Consider the following 24,671-nt stretch of genomic DNA (forward strand, 5'->3'; position numbering starts at 1 on the left):
CTGTTTTGTCCCATTTAAAATTCTGACCTGGCCAGCATCAGGTACTTTCACTGCTTGGCCCGTGCAGATAGTATTCTGATTACTAGTAGAATTTTCCCCAGCATTTCTCCACTGTCAGTAATAACATTGAATAAAATAGAATGTAGATGTTTAGGAAGCAAGGTTTTATAATAGAATAGACTTGAGTGAGAAGCTCCAGTAACTTTGTTAAATGAAAAGGACCAGATAATAATTTAATAGAGCAACAAATTGACTAGGTGGTTAGTCTTGGTAGTAGCCAAGATCACAAAGATTTATGGGGCTTTCAGTTTTAAACCTTGTAAACTCCTAGTTTTATGGATGCTATTTGTTCTGCCTCCTTGTCTTTTGTTGGCATTTGAAGCTTGTGTAACTTTATTTATATTCCACAAAGCGCTTCTACACTTCAGTGCTAGTACATTAGTATCTAACATCAGGCCAGGTGCTATATACCAATATTGTGACATAGGGCAAGTCTGTAGATCTTTTCCTGATTATTTGCAACCATTGTAGGTTACTGAGGACAAGGATTGTGGATTTTTGTATCAAGCAGCTTTTCTGAAAATACTAGGTTTAGGAGGGAAAAGATTGACTTTTGTCATTGTCTAAACAGTTGATGGAGTGACCCATCCAGCTTGGCTGAAGCTTTTTTACCTGCACAGCCATGGTGGGCACCCCCCCCCCCCGGAAGAGTCACCTCCCCAAGGAAGATGCTGGCAGTATGGCCAGAGTGGCTACCTTTTTGCTGTTGTTTTTTTAAATTATTTTTTACAATTTCAAATTGAGCCCCTCCAGCTCCCGTTGCTGGTGCAGGGCATGCCTGCAAGTCCATGGGTGCCAGAGCCAGGAAAGACCTTCCTCACATTATGTTTTCATTTGCCAGTTGCCATCTTCCTCTTTTCCCAGCCTCAGCAGTGACTCCTCCTGCCTGAGTTTTAAAAACCCACTGGTGGGGTTTTGCTCTGCCTGTTGCTTGCTGTCCACTGTTCACCAATGGAATTGGTTGGTCCCTCTCAGCTTGAGCTAATCTGGGCTCTGGTCTGTCTCTGTGGCCAAGTCTGGCTGACTGGTACCTCAACACGTTGCCAGCTCCATTTGCAGCCAGGCTCTGGTTGCTCCCTTTAAAGGGTTGGAGTGTCACTGTGGTTTGGCTTTTACCTTGGGCAAGGGAATGCACCCAGAGTGTGCCAGCCAGGGAAACCAGGAGGAGGCGGAGGACGGGGCTACACTTCTTCCCCTGCATCTCTTCATTGATACAAACTGGAGAGAAAGTCCTAAAAGTGGGGAAAGGGGAAGAAAAGTTTTTCTTTTCTCCCTTTATTTTTTCCTACTTCCTTTCCCTCCCATGTTGCTTTTCTTGCCCCTTCTTAAAGTTCCCTCCCTTTCCCTTCTGCAGGCACAGCCAGCTTGTCTGCAAGCATTGTGTTAAGCAAGGGAGATCATCTTCATGGAAGTTTGGCTGCAGACACCCTTGGCTCCCCCCCCCCCCACATGAATGGACCCACTGAAGAAGTTCAGTGCCCCCAAAGAACTTAAACACCGACTTAAATGTTCCTGGATACAGGCCTGGGTAGAAGGACTGGTAACTGCCCTATGACAGGAGGAGATAAGACTTGCTATTTAGCACTGGAGCATAATAAGAATTAGCACAGAATAAGCAGAGAATCTGCTTTTAGCAGCAGCAGTATGAATGGCGAACATCTTAGCTGATAAAACTATCCCCACCATTCCATTTGCATGGTCGTGTAGCAGTTCTACCAGTTATGTAGACTTTTATGGGCAAGGAGGTCCTGCTCATGAAGCCCCTACTGCTTTCTTGTGGCCAGATTTCTCAACCCTGGGTTATTGAATCACACTTATCTTTTGTTCCTGTCCCATGACCCTCTTGGAACCCAAGGAGCATTGCCACAGCACTCAAAGACAATTGCTGTTCTTGGCTCTCCCAACCAGAACTATTTCCATTTAGTCAGCCAGGACTTGGGAGAAGGAAAGAAAAGGGAAAGAGGTCACAGCATCAGGAGGGAAGCTGCTGGAATGAAACATTTGTGAAGTTTGAACACCCAAACAGCCGTTTTTTCAAGGGACAGGAGCTGGACAATGTATGCCTCCCTCTCCAAACTTTTGTGCCTTTCCTGTGGCATTCTACTATTAATAATGATCATTTCTAAAACATCTTACTTTGTAAATTAATTGCAAATTAACAGCAGAGATATTATTCTTGTTGGATAGTGTTCACAGCAGGTCCAGAAGAAAACTCAGCGATCTATAAATGACCCAAGGGAGTTGGCAAGTATGGAGGGAGAGAAATCCAGGTATTCTTTGCTTAGGTAGACAAAGGCTAGAGAGGCCTCTCTTAGGCTGATTCCCCACTCACCTTTCTCCAGGGCAGGCTTCCGTTTCTGGACGGAGCAAACTGGCAATTTTGCACCAGTTGCTCCACGCCGGTATTTTGCGTGGGGCAAACCTGCGATTTGCCCCACTGCAATGTAAACCTGTTTTTTCAGGTTTACACTGTGACAGGGCAAATCACGGGTTTGCTCCGCGCAAGATGCTGGCGTGGAGCAACTGGTGCAAAATTGCCAGTTTGCTCCACCCAGAAATGGAAACCTGCCCCGGAGAAAGGTGAGTGGGGAATCAGCCTAAGTGTGAACAAGCCCTTGAAGGGAGCTATTCAGGAGATGGCCCTATTTCAGTGTGCCAGAGCTGGATGGCCCCTTCTCATACAAAGTGCTCCATGAATCCAGAATGGAGTTTACTGTGGGAAAAGGCAGTGCTGCTCTCCCTTCCCTAAATGACCTCAGTGGTGCAAGGCATCCTTGTGTCACTAATGCTGTTTTCTTTTGTTTTCCAGTGCAGCACACAATTCATAGTGGTCTCTGCAGTAACAGGGATTTGCTGGTAGTTGTTTTCCATAATAGAGTACTTACATTCACCATGTGCATATCAAGTGCTGTTTACATTCCAGAGGACAGAACTGGGTATGCTCCTACTCACTTGGAATCAGGCCTGATGTTTTGGTACAAGATATCACACAGAGCAAACAGATCTTAAACCCTCAATAAAGTCTTTGTGGGGCAGAGGAGAAAACACTGCTGCTTAATGGAGATGCTTATCCATGGTTTCATAGACAATAAAATCTTAGCAACGGGCTTCACATATACGATGACAATTCTCTCATGTAGGCCAATGATATCCATTTCTTGCTCTGAGGAGCTCCCCATTAATGTGCTTGGAGTTTTGGCCATAGGCTATTACAAGAAACAATAATTTTTTGTGATACGTAGAACAGGCTGGCAAAATCAAGGATTCAAAGAAAGTGAAGGATTGTTTTTCCCTGTAGAAGCTGATCACAACCTTAGTGAGATTTGGATCCCCATTTGTTGTGTAGCCATGTGAAAAGTCCTTAATCATAATTCGAATGGAAGTTTCAGAAAGCGTTCCCTGAGAAGAAGTGTGAACCCTGAAATTCCTTTGCTGCTATGGGAACATTGTCTCAGTCTGATCCCATGAACGCTAACACATCAAACTGAGGTTTGTGCCTCTGTGACTGAAGCATTGCATGATCCCACTCTGTTGTTTGACTGGCTCTGTCCTATCAGAGAGAAAAAAACTCCCAAAATTGTTAATGCAGGATTGCATTGGGTTCTTCCATGGTTTAACCATCTCAGCCATAAAGTTGGTGTTTTCTGAATGCTTCTACATGGCACAGCTGTTCTGTGACAAGACAGGGCGTGTGCACTGATGAAGCAGCCACTGCTATTGATGAGGAAAGAAATGGGCTTAAGCACCAGTTGCTTTTGCTTGCGGTGAGTCTCTGAGAATTAAGATATAATTCTCACAGATGATTCCACAATGCATCTTCTCTCTTAAATTTAAATTTTGGGGCAAAGGTGAGTGCCTAAAAAATGTATGATTTTGAACCTGTATGTTCTTTTCTTTGTGTTTCTTGCTCAGGGGCTGCAGTGAATTTGACGCTAGTGACTCCAGAAAAAGCCATCAAGCTAGCTGCTAATGATTTCTTCCGACATCATCTTTCTAAAGATGGGTGAGTGATGGGAGTTGGGCAGAATGGATAGAATCAGGGTGGTGTTTATGTTGAAATGTGCAGTGGGTCAGCTGGATATTGTGCTTAGCATCTGCATTGTTTCATCTAATACATTTGGGGGACAACAGATAAACAGTGTTGCAAATTATAAGGTGATGTCAGTATTTGGTGGAGGTTGATAATCAAAATTATATTCTTCCTTTGCTGTGCAAGAATAGCTGTTGTTCATCTTGGGGCTCTGAGAACCAAGGAAATGTCTTATTTTTAATTTTTTTATTTATTTCCAAAATTTATACTTTACTTTTCTGTCCTCAGTAGGGCCACCAAAGGAGCTGACATTAAAAACATATAACAAAAATTGTAAAGCATGGATTGGGTAGCATCAGCTGAACAGAGAATGACTTCTGAACTGGATGCTGGGGAGATTCAGTCTGATTTGAGCCTTAGCTGAGAAGAGTTGAGTACTGATAGTATTTATTTATTGTAAGGCAAAGTTACACACAGGAAACATATAATAATATAAAATATGTAACCGAGTAGATGCAACAGTTGTGCAGACAGATTGGGCAATTCCCCTACATACTAATAGCTCAATTTTCAGTCCACACAATTGCAACTGGGGAGGGTACAAAGAGCTCCATCACATGTCCCTGGAAAGCACAACACTCACATTCCTGTGACAGATGGAAAATTGTTTGGTGGGCTGCATCACCATTGTATTCAGGTGCTAGTATTTTCCTCTATTTAAACAAGTCTGCACAACTACCAAAGCTTGCTTGTTGTATTCTATTAGCCATCTTCTATACTTTCCATAGCAAGTAAAATCCTGTGAACCTCTTGTTGGTGTTTATCAGGTTATAGATATCAGGTGGAACTGATTTCATCCAAGTTTCCAATAATTCATTCCCTAGATTGAAATTTTGTGATTGCAGATTTTATTGCTGGGTGTCAGGACATTAGGACCATGTCAGCCATGTCTTTGTGGATGGGCAACTCTGTTTTCAACCATCTTTCTATATTTATGGAGAAGAGCATCTTGCCTTTGAAGATGGGAGGAGAGCAGTGTGGCACAATGTAGGTAGCCAATGGGTTGGAGTGGGTTTAATACATCTGCTGATGGTTCCCATTGTTGTAATGACAGTTTTGGAATTCAGCCCTGACTGGGAGCAATCTAACAGACAGGAGAACTGTGGAAAGTTAGCAAGGATGTGTGGGTAGTTATATGGAGACCCCCATTCAGGTCAAAGAAAGGGAATAGATCTTCTAGTGAGAGGAGAATTTCCCTACTCAGTCAAACAGAGAGTTAGCACACCAGTCTGGTGTGCTTTGAAGCTGCCTCTGGAGACTGTAAGAGTCAGTTAAAAACTCAAGACAAGTTACTGATGTTTCAAGAGAAGGGGTTGGGTACTGGAAAGAGTGTACCAGCCATCTGGAAACCAAAAGAGTCAGAGAATACTCAAAGAAAGTGTACTAGAGTGTTGGAAAAACACTGGAACAATAGCCTCTCAACATAAAGATTTTAAGTTACTGTGAATAGCTTAAGAAACTCTCAGCTGCAATATAAGAACTAAAGTCTGTGCATGTACTGATTTTACCTCAGAGTTATTTATATTGAGTTACCTCAGAAATGTTACCCCTGATTTTACCTGACCTTTCCCTTCTATGTTGAATAAAATATTTCGTTAATTTGGAATACAAAAACTTCTTGAGTACCATTTAAGTTATATAAGTTAAAGGAGGCTCCCATTTCTTCCCTCAGGTTCCTGGGCTGAGCAGACAGCCAAAAGCTTATACTTTGACAAGGTGGGACAGCCAGAATTCTTCAGGAAGAAGAAAACAAATAACTAGGGTGGCTCAGTCACAGGAAAGGAAAACATGGGGAAAATCTTGCCTCTGAGGAAGGGGAGAGGGCCATCATACCCTCATCCACTTCAAAACTAGGGACTGTTAGGTAACTCAGCATCACAAAGGTTGTTTGCCCTAGTTCAGATGATGACTACGACTACTGCTGCTGCTGCTACTGCTGCTTGTTGGGATTGTCACCCCAAGCTAATAACATCTGTTTCCACAAATAAGAAGCTCCATGAAATAAATTACACCCTCTTGTTGATTCCCTTGAATCATGTACAGGAGTCAACTATAGAACTATTAACTCTTATCTAGTGGAGATAACAATCCTGTCGTTTGCTTTCTTGATCACAAACCAACAGAGGTATCCCCCCCCAATGACTTTATGTAGCAGAGAGTAGAGTAGAATCATTTTGCATACTTGCACAAAACCATCCCTGCATAATTCTTTCTCATTTTCCAGAAACTGCCTGCAGCCCTAGCTACTGGAATTAACATGGGAAAGTATCTAAAAAAGAATGCATTACCTGTTACTATTACAAAAACAAAAGGACAGTTATATAGAACAGTACCACAAGTATATTTTTCAGATAGTCCTATAATCAGACATTGCTGGTGCAGTTATTTTCATAGGAGTGACTGCATTAAGTAATACTAGTATTGCAATTGCTTCCCAAATTTGGGTGCCTGTGTGCAATCTAAATCTTGAATAGTTTTTTTAATCCACAGGTCATTGACCTTAAGTGCCACAGCCTGTTTATTTACAAAAAAAATGACCATTGAAGATAGGCCCTTGGGGTCAAACTGTTGGCAGAATGAATTCAAGTTCATTTCCTAGCAATTAACCAGTTATTGTGGCTTGTTTTGGAAACTTTGCGGAGCTGGTTTTAAGGCTGAAAGGCCCTGGCCCTGGTCGAGGCAGTGAACGTACTTTGGACCTGGGACTGCTAGACAGTGCTTCTCAGAACTGGACCCAACTGCAGCCCCATTACAAAGTAAAAATACAGTACACACAAATGGGAACTATTGCGAACCAATGTGTTTTGGCCTGAATAGGCCTTCCTCAGTGGTCAAATTTGGACCGAAACACGTTGGGTAGCAATAGTTCCCACTTGTGTATATTGAGCCCATAAATGTTTTTCACCCTTTGACAGTATTACTTAGGTTTTAAATATTGTTGTTAAAAATTGACCCTGTACTTGGTTGGTAACTAACCATTTTGGTTCTTGATTTGGGTTAAGTCCCCCCCTGCTTTCCTTTCTTTTTGTATAGAAAGAGTGTGAAGGAGAGAGAATGGTTTTAGTACGCGGCCTGTTAATGCTGTTGCTGCTTTTGCAAAGTGAAGTGAAGTGACTGCAGTGGCTGTCTGCTACTAGAGTTGCCAGCCTCCAGGTGGGGCCTGGAGTTTTTCAGCTGGCAGAGATTAGCTCCCCTGGAGAAAATAGCTGCTTTGAAGGGTGGACTCTGTAGCATTGTACCATGCTGAGGCCCCTCCCCAAACCCTGCCCTCTCCCGGATCCACCCCCAAAGTCTCCAGGTATTTTTCAACACAGACCTGGCAACCATATCTGCTTCTGCAGCTTGAATACTAATGCTCGATTAAGCATTACGTATCAATCCTATAAAAGGAACAGATTTCAAAAAAAGAAAAAATAACGAATTGGAATTGGTGGCTTCTTTATGTGGCTTGCTGCTGTTTGTTTTCTTTTGGACCCAGCAATACCAGGAACACAGCTTTTTAGGTAAAAACAGTCCTGCCACTCCCACAATTCTATTTTTTAGAGCTCAATGTGTGCTTGGGGCATAAAAGTGATGGGTGCTCTAGAGGATGTTTATACGCTGAGACGGGATAAGGTAAGAGGCAAGGGGTTGATTGATGGCATTTACAAGACTCTAAATGCTGATTCTATTTTGTATTCACAATATATGCCTAGACACCCCTGTGCATTATAAATTTATGCAGCTGCCTATTATCTTGGAAATAACTAGCCACCCCTCATTTTCCTAGGCTGCAGGGTGGGTAATGAGTGCCCTGCCAAAGCCTCCACTTTGTAACATTGGCAACGTTGCTGCCATCACTGTAAATTGAGAATTAGGGCAAAAGTCCCTCTTTCAGTGTAGCCCTTTTCCTTTTTGTCTGTTGGCCTTGCTGAACTGTGACATGTAGATACTGTTTTTCATATGGAGCTAGTAAATATCTGTTGTCAAGAATGGGTAGGGTAGTTGACAAGGTTGAGTCCTTCTGAGGTTGGTAAAATGAGTACTCAGCTTGCTGGGTGTAAAGTGTAGATGATTGAGGAAGGCAGTGGCAAACCACCCCATAAAAAGTCTGCCATGAAAATGTTGTGATGTGATGTCACCCCAGAGTTGGAAACAACTAGGGCTTGCACAGGGTGCTCGCATCTTTACCTTTTTAAACTTGTGCCATAATTAATAGGGGTTCTTCAAATGTATTTAGAATTGTTGTTCTCCTTTAGTACCTTTGCTTGAATATTGTATATAATTCATTTTCTGTTAAATAAACAAAAGGGTTCTTAAATTCTGAGAGTGACATGAAATCTATAGCTTCTCCCTTCTTCTGTTTATTCTAGTGTGGCAGTAAGCCTGGGCACCCTTAATTTTTTCATTTCATGTCATGGAGATGAAATTTCTTTCTGCAGTAGCAACTCTTGTTGTTGTTTTAATTAGGGTCAACAGAGGCCATAAAGTCCACCAGGCACCATTTAGTCTTCTCAATGTCATAAAAGCATGAATATGATTCATTAGAATTTAGGAATATGTATCAGACTCTGGGGAAGCTACATTCAAGTTCTTAGTCTTGCAGAAACGTTTACCACAGGTGTGCTTAGCTGCAAAGCTCTTCTAATGGCGTGGCACAAAAGAAGCAACCCATTTCATCCCCAGTTTTTCATTGCATTGCACAACTTGAGGTTTGCAATCTTGCAGAGTACATCACTTTAAAATATAACCCTGACTTTTGCCCCATTAGACTTGATTGATTGTACACTGTGTTTCAGGCATTGTTAGGGGAAAAAACAACATTGCTTTCTGACAAACTGTTCTCAAGATTCTGGGTAAGTTTTTTTTTTAAATGTATTTTTTATTTTCATTAATATAGGAACCCTCCTGATAGCTCTGCATAGACTCCATCCATTTTTTTTTTTAAATCTTGACCTTCAGTGTGTTTGTTGTTCTAAAGTGGGGCTGGAAAATGCTGACTTTTGTTCTTTCTCTTCCCAGTCACTAGGCATTATGGCATTAGCTGTTTCTTTGCTGATGCAATCGGAAGCAGTAGGAAAATGGATATCTTTACCCTCCCCTTTCTTGTTTTGTGTAAGTGGTAGTGCTTTGCTTGGTGAACAGAAATGTGAGACGCTTTACTTTTCCAGCACCGTCTGCTATGGCTGCTGCTGTTCCAGATGCTTAGGAGCATTTTGGCAAGCTCTGGCTCTTGATAAGAAGCTTTCACGCTTGAGTCTTGTGATGAATCCAGGAAGTTTCAGAGTAGTCCCTCAAAGCTTGCTCCAAAGCTTATTAACATCATATGGTTTTCCCAGTATTTTTGCAGTATCTTCAGAGCTTCCTAGTTTGTCATCCGTCCTGAAAAACAAAGGCTGAAAGAGGAATTCAAAACTTATGCAACCAGAGATGGTAGATTTAGGTCAGACAAAATGAAGTACTTCTTCACACCATGCATAATTTAGAGAAGATCATTGCTGCAAGATGCAGAGATCTCTAAACTGGCATGAAGGGCTTTTTGAAAAAGGATTAAATAAATCCATGGCCATGGTAGCTAGAGTTTTCATATACAGAAACATATATCCTGATAGCTGCAGTGGGGGTGGGGGCAGCTTGTGCTTTTGCCATTTGTGTGCCATGCTGTGCTGTGTGTGGGCATCTGGATGGCCACTGTGGGGAAACAAACACTGGACTAGATGAACTTTTAATCTGAATCACCAGGGCCCTTTTATGTTCTAATGAAAGCTAAATAATAGAATTTATTTGGTTTGAGAATTTATGTCAGTGGCTGGTTGCTTAATCTGTTAGATTAATAACACTTTATGTATTATATTACATTGTAGATGTCTGCTAAATTCATTGTTGGAAATGTAGTCAGGTTGGGATAGTGCTAGTTAGATACCCAGTCCTAATTATATCATTGCTGTAGTGCAGCGGCAGAAAGGAGTTTCAGAAAGCATGTGGAACATTGGTAGAAATCTGTGGAAGAGGGTGCATTTTGTTCCCTTTGTAGCCTCAAGGAAAAGTTGCCAAGCCTGGAGATTTGAGGCTGTTTCTCAGTGGCCAAGCTCAGGCCTCCTGACTGTGATGGACCTCCTCAGAGTGAGCTCAGCATTTTACTATTCAGTCAACTGGTAGGGAGTGATCTGCAGCTCCTTGGCCTCAAGAAGCGAGCAGGTGCCAAGAAACACTTTGGCAGGTGCCATGGCACCTGGAAACACTGTGCCTGGGATCTGGCCTGTAGCACTTGGTACATTATCTTGTAAGGTCAAATCTTATCAGTCTAAGAGCTAGGAAATGATTGATCAGGCTGTCCCTTTTGTTTCCACTTTTTCTTCCGAGAAACTCAGAGCAGCATGCATGATTTACCCTCCACCTCCATTTTGCCCTCCCAGCAAACCTCTGAAGTAGATCAGGCTCAGAGAGAGAGTGGCCCAGCTTCATAGCTGAGCATGGGTCTCCCCTTCCTAGTCTGAAGCTCTTACATGTGTTATCATGTTACAGTGTTATCATGGACATGGGGAGCTGCTGTTTGTTGGGGAAACTCAGGTAAATGTCAGTTTTCCGAACAGGTAAATAGTGTCTTCCCCACTGAAAAGTGGTTCTTTCAGGTCAGGAAAACAGCTGTGCCATGGTCCCAATTTGAATTATCTTCATGTCTGGGAATTAAGTTCCCAAGTGGGGAACCCCAAGAGTACATCACTATGTGGGGGACACATAGACTGTAAATGTGAATCGGCCCTTAGTCCAGAAGCAAATACTATACCAGAAAAAGTCAGTTAAACAAATATTGTTTGTGTGTGTAGTTTTTAAACTCTCTATCAGTATCCCCTTGTAATTGGGATCTTCACATGTATTCCTGCACATGTACTGTCCTGCTGTTTAGGCTAAGAGCTTTTTAAAAACATGGTATATTGCAGTAATGGATGGTTTGAGAAGCAAATCACCAATTCAGTGATTTTATAGCAATGCAATTTTGAGAAGGAAAATAAGTGAAAATTCCTTTTTCATCATTGTGGCTTCTCTGCAGCCCCCCATACTGCATGATTGTAGGCCAGCCATGGAGAAGAGTTTCCAGGCTTTTCTGAAGAAGCTTCCTTCAGTCTATAGAGATCTCTGTCTGAAGAGATTCTGCTGCTTCAGACCAACATAGCTACCCACCTGAACCTAATGTGCGTGTCTGCCACTTGGTATGATTCCTTTCTGGCATAATGTTGCAAAATTAACAAGAAGAAATGCAGAAACTGGTGACCTGCTAATGCAACTTTACCACTCTCTCCTATGAAAGGGCAAGTGCCCTATGGCCTCACAGAGTATCGTTGCCATAACTGGAGCCCTGTGCAGATGGACTTTTCTGGATTTCAGTAACTTTCTTTCAAAAGGTTCAAGACCACTAGTGCGGGTAATTTTTTTTATTCGTGCCAAGTGCTAAGCATTCAGATTTTTTAGTCCATTGTGAACAAGATCTTTAACATCCTATGTATATTAAACACTAAAAGTGTGTCAGTGACATTTCACATCAGTCTTTCTGTTTAGGTTGGTCATTGATCTTGGGCAAATATTTGATTTTTTTTGTTTGCCCAATCTGAGGCTCCTTTAAGGAACCTAATGTGCATATAGCAAGAGCTTAGAATTGAGCTAATCTCTCCAGCACTCTTTTAGTGTGTGGTATCAAACTGGGCATTTTAAAAAAATGAAAACCTTGGATGTTTCTAGAAGATATTTTTAAACTTGAATTGCAATGGTTTTAGGATGTGTGGGTAAGGGAAGTGTATTATTCTTAGCCAGTAATATCTGTTGTTATATTCTAAAATAAAGATTCTGAAGTAGTTTAATTGTAGTTTAAGTATAACTCAGTGATGGAGCATCTGCTTGGCATGCAGAAGACCTCGGGTTCAATCCTTCACATCTCCAGTTAAGGATCAGGCAGTAAGTAATTAGGAAGATTTCAGCCTAAAACCCTGGAGAACTGCTGCCAGTTTGAGTAGAAAATACTATCTTTGATGGACCAAGGATTTGATTAAGTATAAGGCAATTTCAAGTATAAGGCAATTGCCATTGTGTCTGAACTGAAAACCTGTGAGAGGGGCTATGACTCAGTGGTAAAGCATGTGCTTGGCAGAAGGTCCCAGATTCAGTCTCTAGTACCTACAGTTAAGAGGATCAGGTAGTAGGGGATGTGAAAGACCTCTGCTTGAGACCCTGGAGAGCTACTTCCAGTCCAGGCCCGTAGCCACGGTGGAGCCCAGGGCGGGGGGGGCACGGCCCCTCTATTAAGAACCCCCTTCCCCCTGTAGTGCCCCTCCATTGGAGGGCCTCCAGGGCTGCTGCTGCTCAGTGAGGATGGTGTTTGCATGGAGGAAAAAAACCCGACAGAGAAACCCCCCTTGAAGGGATTGTTTACAAAAATCAAAGGCAAAGTGAAAGCAACTCGCTCCAACTGGGGGTGGCTTTTTGCGCTCACTCCTGAAACTGACAAGGCAGCTGCTGGTCCTGGCAGAAGGGGGGGTGTGTGTGGTGAAATTGACAAGGTCAGCAAAGTGGGAGATTCTCTCTGTCTGGTTGTGTCTCTCTGAGTGTGCACTATGGCCAGCGCCCCAAACCACTACGGCAGACACCAAACCACTCCAGCTAGCATTGCAGGAGGGAAGCGAAAACTTTTCCTTTTTTTTTCCTTTGTTTTCATCCAGGTTGGAGTTTGCACGAAGGTCTCTTCAAGAGGAGCCCTTGGTGCAAACGGGGCAATCTGGCCCTGCTGGTCTTTCCCACATCGCAGGAAAGCCCAGCAGGGGTGGAGTTTGCACAAAGGGCTCCTCAAGAGGAACCCTCCGTGCAAACGGGGACATCTGGCCCCGTTGCCCTCCTACCAAATTTCTTACCTCGGGGGCCCCTCCACCCAAACTATTCTGGCTACGGGCCTGTTCCAGTCTGAGTTGACAGTACAGACTGTGATGGACCAATAAAGATTCAGTATAAGGCAGCTTCATAGATGTTCATATATAAGAGATTTCTTTATATTCCCCTTCCCAGACAAATTATAACTTGGATGCATCTTATACCTGAAACCTTTTATTTAGCCTGCATTTAGTCCACCAGAGCTGTGTCTGTCATAGTCCCATCTATTTTCAGCCACTGCCACAAGACTGTGTTTCTTACAGCCACTTTGTTGGCAGGGCTACAGCCAGGGCCAGCGCCAGACTATTTGGTGCCCTAGGCAAGGCTACCTACTTGCACGCACACACCGCCAACCAATGTTTAAAAACAGAAGAAATGTAGGAAAAATGAATGGTAATCTTATGTTCTTTCCACAATGGGGCTTGAACATTTCCACTTTAAAAGCCAACAATGTCAATCAGCCTTCCTATTTTCTTCTCTTTAAAAGTTCTTTATAATTCTTTGGGAGTAGGAGGAAACTCATCAGCTTGTAGGCAGGGGGAGGGAGAAGGGGGGGGGCTAAGGCTGGAGGGGGGGCTGGGGGCAGTGGTGACTCCCTTCCCAGAAGGTGAGGAGTCTCCCCTCCCTTCTGTTTGACATATGTTTCTAGGCTTGCTGCCTTCTTCTCACCCTCTGCTATGTGACCTCCTCACCTGCTGGCCTTCCCTTCCCTGATCAGTGACTAGTGGTGGGAGGGAAGTCATGATCAGTGACTAGCACTGTTTAAGCCCCCGCCCCATGTGATCGTAAAACAGATAAAAGCTTCTCACCAAATCTGGCTATTTTGCCCAAAGACAGGTTAACTCAACTGAGTCATTCGACTGACTTTCTTTCGGTGTATTTCTCTCCCATCTTTTGCCAGGAAGAAGCTGACATTGCTGAAGGAAATGCTTGCTGGTTGTGGGGCTGGGACCTGCCAGGTGATTGTCACCACTCCTATGGAGATGCTCAAAATCCAGCTGCAGGATGCAGGCCGAATTGGTACCTCACCCGTCTCTCTTCTTTCTTTGTAGGGGTGGTGCAGCCACAGAGAGTGCCTCCTGGGGTGTCTCAAGTAATGGGGGAGGACTTTAATGAGACAGTAGCGGGAAGAAAACAAGAACACATTTAGTGAATCAGTCCAGAGGGCTTTTTAGCCAAAAGAAATATTTTCCCTGATCCACCAGATAAGGGTTCCAGTTTCTGGTATGCCAAATATGTTTCCCTCATTTTTCTGTTATCTTGATGTGGAAAAAGGCCCCTCATAAAAAAATGAAGATGATATATAGATATATGTATAGGGGAGAGGAAGCAGGTAAAGGAACAGACGTTTTTGGCTTACATAGGGGTAACTAGTGTAGAAGGGAGAAGAACCTTCTTGTCCTCTGTTTTTCTGGGATGTTTCTTCTTTCTCTGTCTCCCACCTCATTAAATCCTTAGAGTCAGCAAACATTTTGCCCTAGGCAGTGTTTGCCCACCATTGTGCTGCCTTCTCTTTTCTGCCACACCCACAGGTGTGGGGTATAGGCAAGAAAGGAAGGGATGGTTTTAAAGTTATACTATATCAACCATTATTTCTAATGATGCAAGGATATCCAGGGCCGGCCCGCCCACTAGGCAAACTAGGCATTTGCCTAGGGCGCTGGCAGGGCGGGGGCGCCAAATTCAGCCTCCGCCCTGCACCCTAGGCAAATCCCTATTTGCCTCCCCCTTCCTCCATTCCTCACAATTTTAATGCTCAGGAACAGATGGTGAAGCGTCGCACGCCCAGGGCTCTTTAAAGGCTGATTGATGGGTAAAACTGCCAGCCCTCTGGTGCGCTCACAATCAGCACAGGGGCAGCAGTGGCAGGAAGGACAAGTCAGCCGCTGAAAGAGCAGTTGCTGCCACTACCTCCTCTCCACTTCCTTCCCACATGATCCAGGAAGGAAGTGGGGAGAAAGGCAGCAGCGGCAGCTCGCTCCTCCAGTGGCTGGCTTGTCTTTCCCACCATCGCTGCCCCCACGCTGATCGCAAGCACACCTGAGGGCCAGCATAGGAGCTGCTGGCCTCTGGTGTGGTTTTACCCACCCATCAGCTGATTGCCAGAGGTGTGGCCTTTAAAGAGCCTGGGAGCATGGTGCTTCACCGCCTGTTCCCAGGCATTAAAATTGTGAGGAAGAGAGGGAGGAGGCACCATGGCAAGTGGGGGGCACGGGCACCAAGGCTGCCTGGAGTGCCATGCGCCCTAGGGCCAGCCCTGAGGCTATCTTATTGCTTAGCATAGTGGAATTAGGCAGGAAAGAACTGCTGCTACCATCTGAATCTCTGATGGAACTGAGCTAGCATTTTATCAGTCCCCTTTATGTGGACATTTCATATCAGGCAAAGTTGCTGGGATTTCTTAATATCTCCTTGTGCTTTTGTCTGCAGAACTGAGACCACCTTTACCCCTCTTTCTCTGCATCTCCTTTGTTTCCCATTGTAATTCAAATCTTTTTTTTCCAAAATGTGTCAGATTAGGAAATGGAAAAAAGGTTTATGCTGCAGCATACAGCTGTGTCCCAGTTGCAAGAGTGTACAGTATATGGCAAATGTGTCAGCCCAGAGGACTGACATGTGCTCCATCTCCTGGTGGAATGAGAGAACTACACCAGAAATAGTTTTGGGGAGAGGGAAGCTTGTGTAGATCTCCAAAGTACTTTAGAGCAGTGGTCCGCAACCTTTTTGGCCCGGGGACCGGCCCCAGGGTCAGCAGGGTGGGGGCACCCAATATGGCCTCCCCCCGAGGCATTTCCTCCTCCCTCCTTCACCCCCTGAGCAGCCTTGCTGCTGCCTCCTCCCATTTTCCTCCTCCCTCCTTCACCCCCCTCCCCACACAGCCTCGATGCCTCCTCCTCCTCCCCCCATTTTCCTCCCCCATTTCTTCCTTCACCACCACCGTCCATGCAGCCTCCCTGCCTCCGTTTTCCTCCTTCGCTGCAACTGTCCACGCAGCCTCCCCACCTCCATCTTTTGGGGCTCATAGAACTGGACCCTCAGGTCCAATCGTTTTGAAACTTGGGGGGGGGTATTTTGGGGAGAGGCACTAGATGCTATACTAAAGGTTTGGTGCCTCTACCTCAAAAAATAGCCCCCCCGGAGCCCCCAATACCCACGCATCAATTCCCTATTATTCCCTATGGGAATCGTTCTCCATAGGGAATAATAGAGTGCCCAGTAGATATTTCCCTCCCCCCCACGCTTTCTAAAGGGGGGGAGGGCCTCCAAACCAGGGAATCCCCTGCCCCCTCCCTCTCTCTCACACACAAATACTTACTAGATCTTCTTCCTGCAGAACTCTACTTGCTGTGAAAACGAAAGCAAAAGAAAGGGAGGGGCCGTTCTCCATGGAAACTATTACTGACCCTTTCCAATGAAGCCCTTCCTGTTTCCTGTGCAGCCTTAAAGGCACACATTTTACAAACGGATCAGGAGCTCTACAACTACATGATGCCTACTTGCATGTTCTTCCCACCCCCCTACCCCGCTTTGGATTTTTGGAGAGCGGGGGAGGAGGCTGCAAATGCGGGGGGGGGGGGGGGTTGGGAAGCCTACTGGGTAGCCACTATTTCTCCTAACAGGAAAACTTACCTACCATACATATGCAGACCATCAACACATGTTAAGTTTCCCCAGTGTGGCAAACACCAACTTTCCTGGGTTACTTCAGCTCAAGAAGATGGCACAGGGGAGGACTCAAGGGACATTTTTCTCCATACCATAGTCCCGATCTGAATTGACTTCCCTACACCTGAATTCAAAGCATGGAATTTGCTGTGCCCATCTGATCACCAGGACCCAAGGAAAACATAGCAAGTAGTTAGGTCCTCAGACACTATCTGAGCACAAAGTCTTATGGGCAAGTTGCCTTTGCCTCACCAACATCACATTTAAATTTGGCCTAAAGCCTGCTCTGTAGGATGCAGTGGTAAAAGGCCCAGGTGGTGTTGTGGATTCTACTGAAGTGGGGAATATCACTCTAATGCTTCTCTATGTTAAAAACTCCCTACAAATAGAAAATCAGCATAGCTGGGAAAAGTCTCAGAACCTTTCTTACTAAGGGGCTTTCAATCTGTAGCAAATATTTTTATGTGGGAAAATATTCAAATTGGCATCAATGCTGTCAGTGATGATGAAGTCCATTTTATTACTTCAGCATTGTCCATCTCATTTTACATGTGGAGCCAAGCCTAAGTCATTCTCTATGGGCATTTTGGGGAAAAGGACAGTATACTTCTTGCATGAGATGGAGTGGTGTGAACTAGGGTATTATCCAGGACAAACTAGAGTTAATGACAGCAAACCTGGAGCTGCCCCAATTATGTAGAGAGGACTGATTTTAGCATTCCTCTTTTCAGGTCCCATGTACTGTTGAATTCTCTCTGCATTGCCTGTGGCTTACTTTTCCAAAGTCTGTCCTCCCAAGGGGCTTTTCTTCTGAGCTGACCTCCAGAACTGGAAGTGAATTTAGGTGGAGAAATGTTAAATTGGCTGCAGGGAGATAAGTGTGTGGGATAGGCTCGGTTTTCTTCACTGGTAAAACTCTTTTATTCTGAAAGTTGGACACCCATTCTTTACTTTTTACATGTTCTTGTTCTCTCTCCCTCCCTCCTTCCTTCCATTCCCCTCCCCCACTGAGAAAAAAAGAAAAAACCAGTCTACTACAATTATGTCTGGTTTGGCCATTGGTCATAGCATTCTTGGCAAATAGTTGCGTCATATGAGAAAAGCCTCTGTAACTCTTTTGCATAAAATATAAATTGAGTGACCTGAATATTAAAGTAGTGAGTTGCTCTGAAACTATAACATTTGGTTGCCCTCAAAAATATTTTGCTTAAACAGAACTGCAATTTCGGATCTGAACAGGACAAGATTCATTTCAGGATATGTAAAATACTGATGAGAGCTGATTTCAGGCAGCGCTTTGTTCCCTGCTTCTGTGACTGTCCTCTTTATTCTCTTGTTAGAATAAGACTTTTTCAATTGTGGGTGTACATTCATGTTGCAGCATCAACCTAGTGTGGAGGTATGTAAGTGATTATCTGCTCTTGATTCCTCTGCAGCGGCTCAGAAGAAACTAATGGCAACCCAGGCTCAGTTAAGCCCTTCTACTAGTGCTGGGGCAGCAGAGTCTGTAGTGGAGGCACGAACAACAGCTATGCAAATCACAAGGGAGTTGCTTCGGAACAAAGGCATTGCTGGACTATATAAGGGACTTGGGGCTACATTACTAAGGTAAGGTTGTCCTTTAGAGAAAGCAGTTTAAAAAGTCTAACTAGATTAGTCTGGATTATATGGCTTGTGTGTCTTGTAGCAGGGAGCCTAGTATATGGTGGATTCTGCCTTGAATGGGGAATTTGACATGACAGGTTCCTGGCCCCTTTTATACACATTATTATAAATAATGGTAGTATTGCTATCAGAAGTATTGTATTTAATAACATTTGTTGTTATTGGTATAATATCATCATGGCACATTGTGGGAATCATAATGAGGATATTTGATTACTATATTTCCCTATGAGAGAGGGTAATCTTTGTTACCATGAGCAATCACCTGTTAGAAGACAGAAGCAAATAGCTCTTTCCTTGTTGTTCACAATCTTGTTTCTTCCTATGCAGGGATGTACCATTTTCCATTGTTTATTTCCCATTGTTTGCAAACTTGAACAAACTGGGGCAGAAGAACCCTGATGTCAAGGCTCCATTCTATGTGTCCTTCCTTTCGGGATGCCTGGCAGGCAGCACAGCAGCTGTAGTAGTCAACCCTTGTGATGGTAGGGATGGTAACAAAGTTCAGTCAGAGGGTTATGTATGATATGTGGGGAAGTTCATAGGGGTTGTTAACAACAGGGGAGGAGAAAATGGAAGAAAAACCCTGATGCTTCTCTGTCTGACTTCTCATGAAATGTGAGGTGGGACAAAAAAATGTAACCTCTCATGAGATAGGTGGTTTATAGCACTAGGGTGAATGTGAGACAAAAGAAAACAGATGTTTCCTCAGATTTCCCAGGGATCTAGCACCACAGTGAGAGGAGGTGCTATCCAGATTGCTCCAGCAGCCTCCCTTGTGGAAGGGAAGGAACCCCACTACTGCTGTAGCATATTAACAGTGTTTCAGAGAAAGGGGAGCAGAAGCATCTGCGGGGGGGGGGGGGGAGAGTGATAAATATTGCAGCTTCTCTCGGCCCCTCTTCCCATGAGAATAGGGGCAGTCAAAAGGAGGCATACACAAAAGGAGGATTACATGCAGTCTAAAGGTGGCGTGTAAACAACTATGCATCAAAAACTTAAAGTGGATGGAGACTTCTTTCTTCCTGCCCCAATGCAAGAATTTGGAGTCATCTAAGGAAATTGTTTAGGACAGAAATTACTTCATGATACAATTAATGTTATAGAATCCACAGCCACAAGTTGTGATGACAACAGTCACTAGCTGTGATTGCACATATTAACGGAGGATATGCTATTAGCCAAGATGGCTCAGTGGAATCCTCATGTTCTGATCCAGTCTGCTTCTGAATGCCAGTTTCTGGTGGGAGGCAATGGCTAGGGATGACAGTGGCCTTCAGGCCCTGCTTGCAGGTAGGTCATTGTGGGAAACAGACTGCTGGATTAGATAGCCCTACTAGTCTGATTCAGAAGAACTCTCCTTCAGATAAGTTCTTATATAGTAATTTGTGCTCTTGGCTAGAGAAATGTGTCCCTAATGGGCAGGGGCAGCCCTGGACTATCTGGTGCCCTAGGCAAAGTTAACTTCTAGCACACACACACACAGCAGTTTTTGAAAACAGATGAATTATCACCATGACTTCCAGGTGTGTGCGTGCACACACACATAGATACCAAAGAAACCAACTTGAATACTCCCAAAGCCCCTAAGAGTATGAGTTCCCTTGCTGGATCAGAGCATAGTTTCCTCAGTACAATGGTCAGCCCCGCATTTCTAGAACCATGCACACAAGGTAAAGTTCCCATACATTCAACAAGGTAAGGGATCTCCTACTCTATCCACTATGCAACACTAGCTCTCCATACATCTACATCAGTGACAATAAATACATACATTGGTAACCAAGTCCATAATTTAGTCATAGCCCGTTTCTTATTTTTCTATGCCAAAGAAAAGAGTGTGAGCGCTGAATGTATAAACCCCACAGGACAAAAAAGTAGGAGATGTGATGTGTGCAAGGCCAGTGGTTTCTCTTGCAACCCATGAACACTAGATTGGGCCCAAAACTTCAAGATCATGACACAGGCACCTAGGTTTCTAGACAAGTCAGATTTCCCTTTCAAAACAGCATCAACCTTATTTTTACATGCAGATTGGTAGAATGGGTTGGATACCTTGCATTACACAAGTCACTGCAGTAGCCTGTAGTTTGAATCCCATAGAGTTTGAATCTTCAGGTAGTTCTTGTATTGTTAGATCTGAGTGGCAATGCAACTGGCCAGGCCTGCTAGAATTGCTTGCAACAGCTGACCAGTGCAGAAGAGCAATTTGCCAAGTGCTGCCGGGTGACACAGCAACCATAATCTCTGCCCAAAGCAAAGACCAGCCTGAGACTAGTCTGGGTTTTGATTACAGCTGCTGTCTGACCTATGTCTCCTTCCTTGGAGGTTTTTAAACAGAGGCTAGGTGGCCATCTGACAGCAATGAGGATCCTGTGAATTTAGGGGGAGGTATTTGTGAGTTCCCTGCATTGTGCAGGGGGGTTGGACTAGATGACCCTGGAGATCCCTTCCAACTCTATGATTCTATGTGCCTCATGTACACTTTTCAGTAGCACATGGAGGAACTAGCCCAACTGTGCTGGATGTTCCCTCCCACTTGTGCCCTGCTGGCCTTACCTGGCTTTGCCTTCGGCAGCTCCCTGGGCTTGCAACCACCTCCCCCTGGGCTCGGCCACTTGCCTGTACTTGTGTCAGTCTCCTCCTCTCCCTAGAAGGAGAAGGACAAAGGTGAAAGCACAGCCGCAACAACGGGGCTGGATTCCCTCATTACAGAAGCCTTGCTAGAGGAAGGGGGGGCCTCTCCTGCCTTCCCCCACCCTCTCCACACATTCCCTTTTCTTCGGTTCCCTCCGTCCTGCTCTGCACAGCTCTTCCAAATGGAGGAGGCACTCTGTCGAAGGAAGAATTAAAGGCAGCCGGTGGAGGCCCCCTGGGAGTGAAGTGTTCTTTTTTCAGCCCCTCCCAGGCCAGCAGCAGCTTGACCAACCAATGCGAAAACCTTGTCTGGAGGGTAAACAGGATGCCTGGCAGATCATATACTTCCAATACACTTTAATGATGATTCACAACTGAATTTTTCCAGTACAAAAAAGAAAATCCGCTTCAAAGGGTCACGGAAGTGCACTGAGAGTGCATTATTCAACATATATGGAAGCAGCCAGTCTTCCCCCGACCCCAGAAGTGCCAGCAGAGCTGCACCACCCCGATGTCCCCCTCGCGGCATCCCCCACCAAGTCCCTCTCCTCAGCCCTGAGCCCCCCCCCAGCTCATCAGCTCCCCTCTTGGCACCTCAGTGTGCCTCAGACCCCGAGCCTCTCCAGTGGGCTCCTGCAGAAACTTGGGAGGAGCAGGCATGGCTAACACCTCCCCCCCCCCCCCGCCTGGCTCTCACCTGCTGCTGCGGGGACTGAGTGGGGAAGTGCAGGCAAGAACTAGAAGGGCAGTAGGAGAGCGGGGAAGCTGGGGAGAGAACGAGAAGGGTGATGGGGAAGCCAGGGAGAGAAAGAGAAGGGCAGCGGGAGGGCGCTAATGGGATGTTGTATCAGGCTTTGCTGTCTTCTTTTCTCAGTAATCAAGACAAGGCTGCAGTCTTTGCAGAGGGGAATCAATGAGGATACATACTCAGGGATCACAGACTGTGCCAGGTAAATGAACTATTTGTCAGTCATTCAAAGGATTTTGTTAACCATATGTCTTCTATACCTATTCAAAGCTACTTAAAATAACATGTACTGAGGCAACTCTAACTAGGCCCATTTAATCCTGAAGTGAACATTCTCCCCCTCCCCATTTGTCCAGACCCAATTCCTTACTTTGCGTTCTTCTCAAAGCCCACTCATTAACAAGCATGGAAACTTCACCCTCTGTTAGATGCTAACAAGGCATATGTCCTCTTTGGGAAAGCTGAATAATGTAGTGTTATCAAGGCAAGTGTTTGGGGTGGGTGGGGGGATACACATGTGTGGCCTTTATACATGCATCTGTTTTCTACTATGGGATGTACCCAGGTAGCATCTGAAGGCACAGTCTTCAGATAATGTTGGTGGTGGTGGTGAATTGGTATAACAGAAATAGAAGGCAACTTTTAATTGATCTACATTTGATCTTTCATTGAACATTCATAAAGAGAAGACAGTGCAATTCAATGCACCAAAATGGAGGAATACTGTGGAGAAGTGAAAAGGGTTGTTGCAGGTCCATGGTGGAACGGGAGAGTGAGTTTGGACTTAAGTAGTGAATCAAAGGCACAGAATGGGTTTGATGATGGTGATATTGGATTTATATCCCGCCCTCCACTCTGAAGAGTCTCAGAGCGGCTCACAATCTCCTTTACCTTCCTCCCCCACAACAAACACCCTGTGAGGTGGGTGAGGCTGGAGAAGGCTCTCACAGCAGCTGCCCTTTCAAGGACAACTTCTGCCAGAGCTATGGCTGACCCAAGGCCATTACAGCAGGTGCAAATGGAAGAGTGGGGAATCAAACCCGGTTCTCCCAGATAAGAGTCCGCACACTTAACCACTGCACCAAACTGGCTCTCAAGTTTGGGGCTTAGCCAAGTGAGACTAGAAAGGAGCAGAACGAGAAGCAGTACAAAGCCCAGGGGAGAAAGGTAATATTAAATTACTTTTTTTACTGTGCCAGATTCTCAGCCTATATAACATGTGCCCAACTCAGCCACCACCTATAACTGTATTGTATTGTTGTATTAATATGTTTTAATGGTTATTTATACTGTTTTTATAATGTTGTTATCCGCCTTGAGCCCTTTTGGGGATAGGGCGGAATATAAATGGTCTAGCAAACAAACAAATAAATAAAGGCAGGGGAACTAGGTTGCTGGTAGAAGAAGAAAGAAGGGTCTCTGGAACAGAGCTCCTACCAAGCAAGGAACAGAGAGTGCAGTTAGAGGTGAAGAGCCAGATAGAGCAAATTATTAGGGGAGAGTGAGAAAAGATGATGGCTAATTTGATCAAGAGTAAAAACCTGTTTCCTTAAGAGACCGGTGTGCACTAAAGCATAATGGGAATAGAATTGTTGAACTAATTGATGCTCTAGCTGGCACAGCTAGGAGAAGGAATTGTAATAGTGGGAAATACATAAACTCTCACCAGTTTTCTTTGTTTCTCTCTTTAGGAAAATCTGGAAGAAGGAAGGTCCTACAGCATTTTTCAAGGGGGCTTATTGCAGAGCTCTGGTTATTGCCCCACTCTTTGGTATTGCACAAGTTGTCTATTTCATAGGCATTGCTGAATTCATCCTGGATATGATTCCAAAACGGCGGGATTAACCCTCCACATCTCTACCCATCCAGAGGGAATTCATCGTAGTATTCTTTGTCATCATGGTGTCAAAGCAACAGCACAAAGGGTTAAAGCAGTAACAGATGAAATGAATGTTGTCTCCCAACAAAGTTTTTCCCCCCTTTGGTTAGCCTGGGCCCCACCAATATCCTAGAGAGGATGCTTAATTATGCATATCTCCTTTTCAGTTATGAGCCGCAAATACAACAGTTAGTTAGCAGAGATTGCTCTTGCAAGCCTGTTGCTTCTCTATGGCAAGGGAGAAGCCAGCCACCCGGGCCTCTCAGTTACCAACAAATCAAGAAGGAGCAAAGAACTTGCCTGTTTCCTCCCATCTTGATATCAGGCCTCTAAGGAAGATCAGGGATCATTCTTGTAAAAAGGGAGGCTTGATTATCAGGCAGGTAATTGCTGAGATCAAAATGCTTGTCTTTAGGTAGTTCTCTTAAAGATCTACATCCAATATGCCCTAAAAATGTGCTGGACTTAAATGAACTCTGGATGCTGAAGGAGGGGGAGGAGAAAGGTGTGTCTTCTGTTTAGATATTAACAAAGGGTCTGCCTTCCTACATGAGTGTGGCCTGGGCAAAATGTGTATCCCCTGAAATTATGGTCTCACTCTTGAAAAAGAGCATTTTTGTGGGAACACACTGATTGTCCCAAAGTAGGCGTAAGCTACTGGGGTGAGGAAGAAGAAATTAATCATTTGGGATCATTTTTTAAAATTTATGCTGGATAAAAATCCACCACAGTGATACATTCCTTTCAGCCAGCCTGGCTGATGATGGATATGCTGCTGTCATACCTAGTGTGTCATTTTTTTCTGTCGACTTGTGCCTGAGATGTGTACTTCTGTTTTTTTTTTCCTTTGGGAGTACTGATATCCCAAAGGGTCACTTTAGAAGAGCTGACCTCTGTGCAGGCTGTGAATAACGCAAAACGTTAGGTGGTACAGAGCCACATAGTTCAACTAGAATTGTGGTCATCTTAAGTGTTTCTTGATGTTCAAATGTGCTGAAGTCACAAGAACAACAAGTTGGATCCAAACTCCT

At 44.5% G+C, this 24,671-nt stretch overlaps 1 protein-coding gene across 1 annotated transcript in view; it reads left to right on the plus strand.

Moving 5' to 3' along the window:
- The window catches only part of SLC25A22 (solute carrier family 25 member 22), a 38,855-nt gene extending 14,731 nt beyond the window's left edge, over positions 1-24,124 (plus strand). Inside the window, exons 4-9 of the mRNA XM_060262754.1 lie at positions 3,973-4,063; positions 13,947-14,065; positions 18,148-18,319; positions 18,707-18,861; positions 21,888-21,963; positions 23,453-24,124. Of these exons, the coding sequence (XP_060118737.1) occupies positions 3,973-4,063; positions 13,947-14,065; positions 18,148-18,319; positions 18,707-18,861; positions 21,888-21,963; positions 23,453-23,606 (767 nt within the window). The 3' untranslated portion in view covers positions 23,607-24,124. The remainder of the gene's footprint in view (positions 1-3,972; positions 4,064-13,946; positions 14,066-18,147; positions 18,320-18,706; positions 18,862-21,887; positions 21,964-23,452) is intronic.
- The last annotated feature ends 547 nt before the right edge of the window (positions 24,125-24,671 follow it).

Source organism: Heteronotia binoei, chromosome 21 (genome assembly GCF_032191835.1).
Source record: "Heteronotia binoei isolate CCM8104 ecotype False Entrance Well chromosome 21, APGP_CSIRO_Hbin_v1, whole genome shotgun sequence".
In the NCBI taxonomy this organism is placed as follows: Eukaryota; Metazoa; Chordata; class Lepidosauria; order Squamata; family Gekkonidae; genus Heteronotia; species Heteronotia binoei.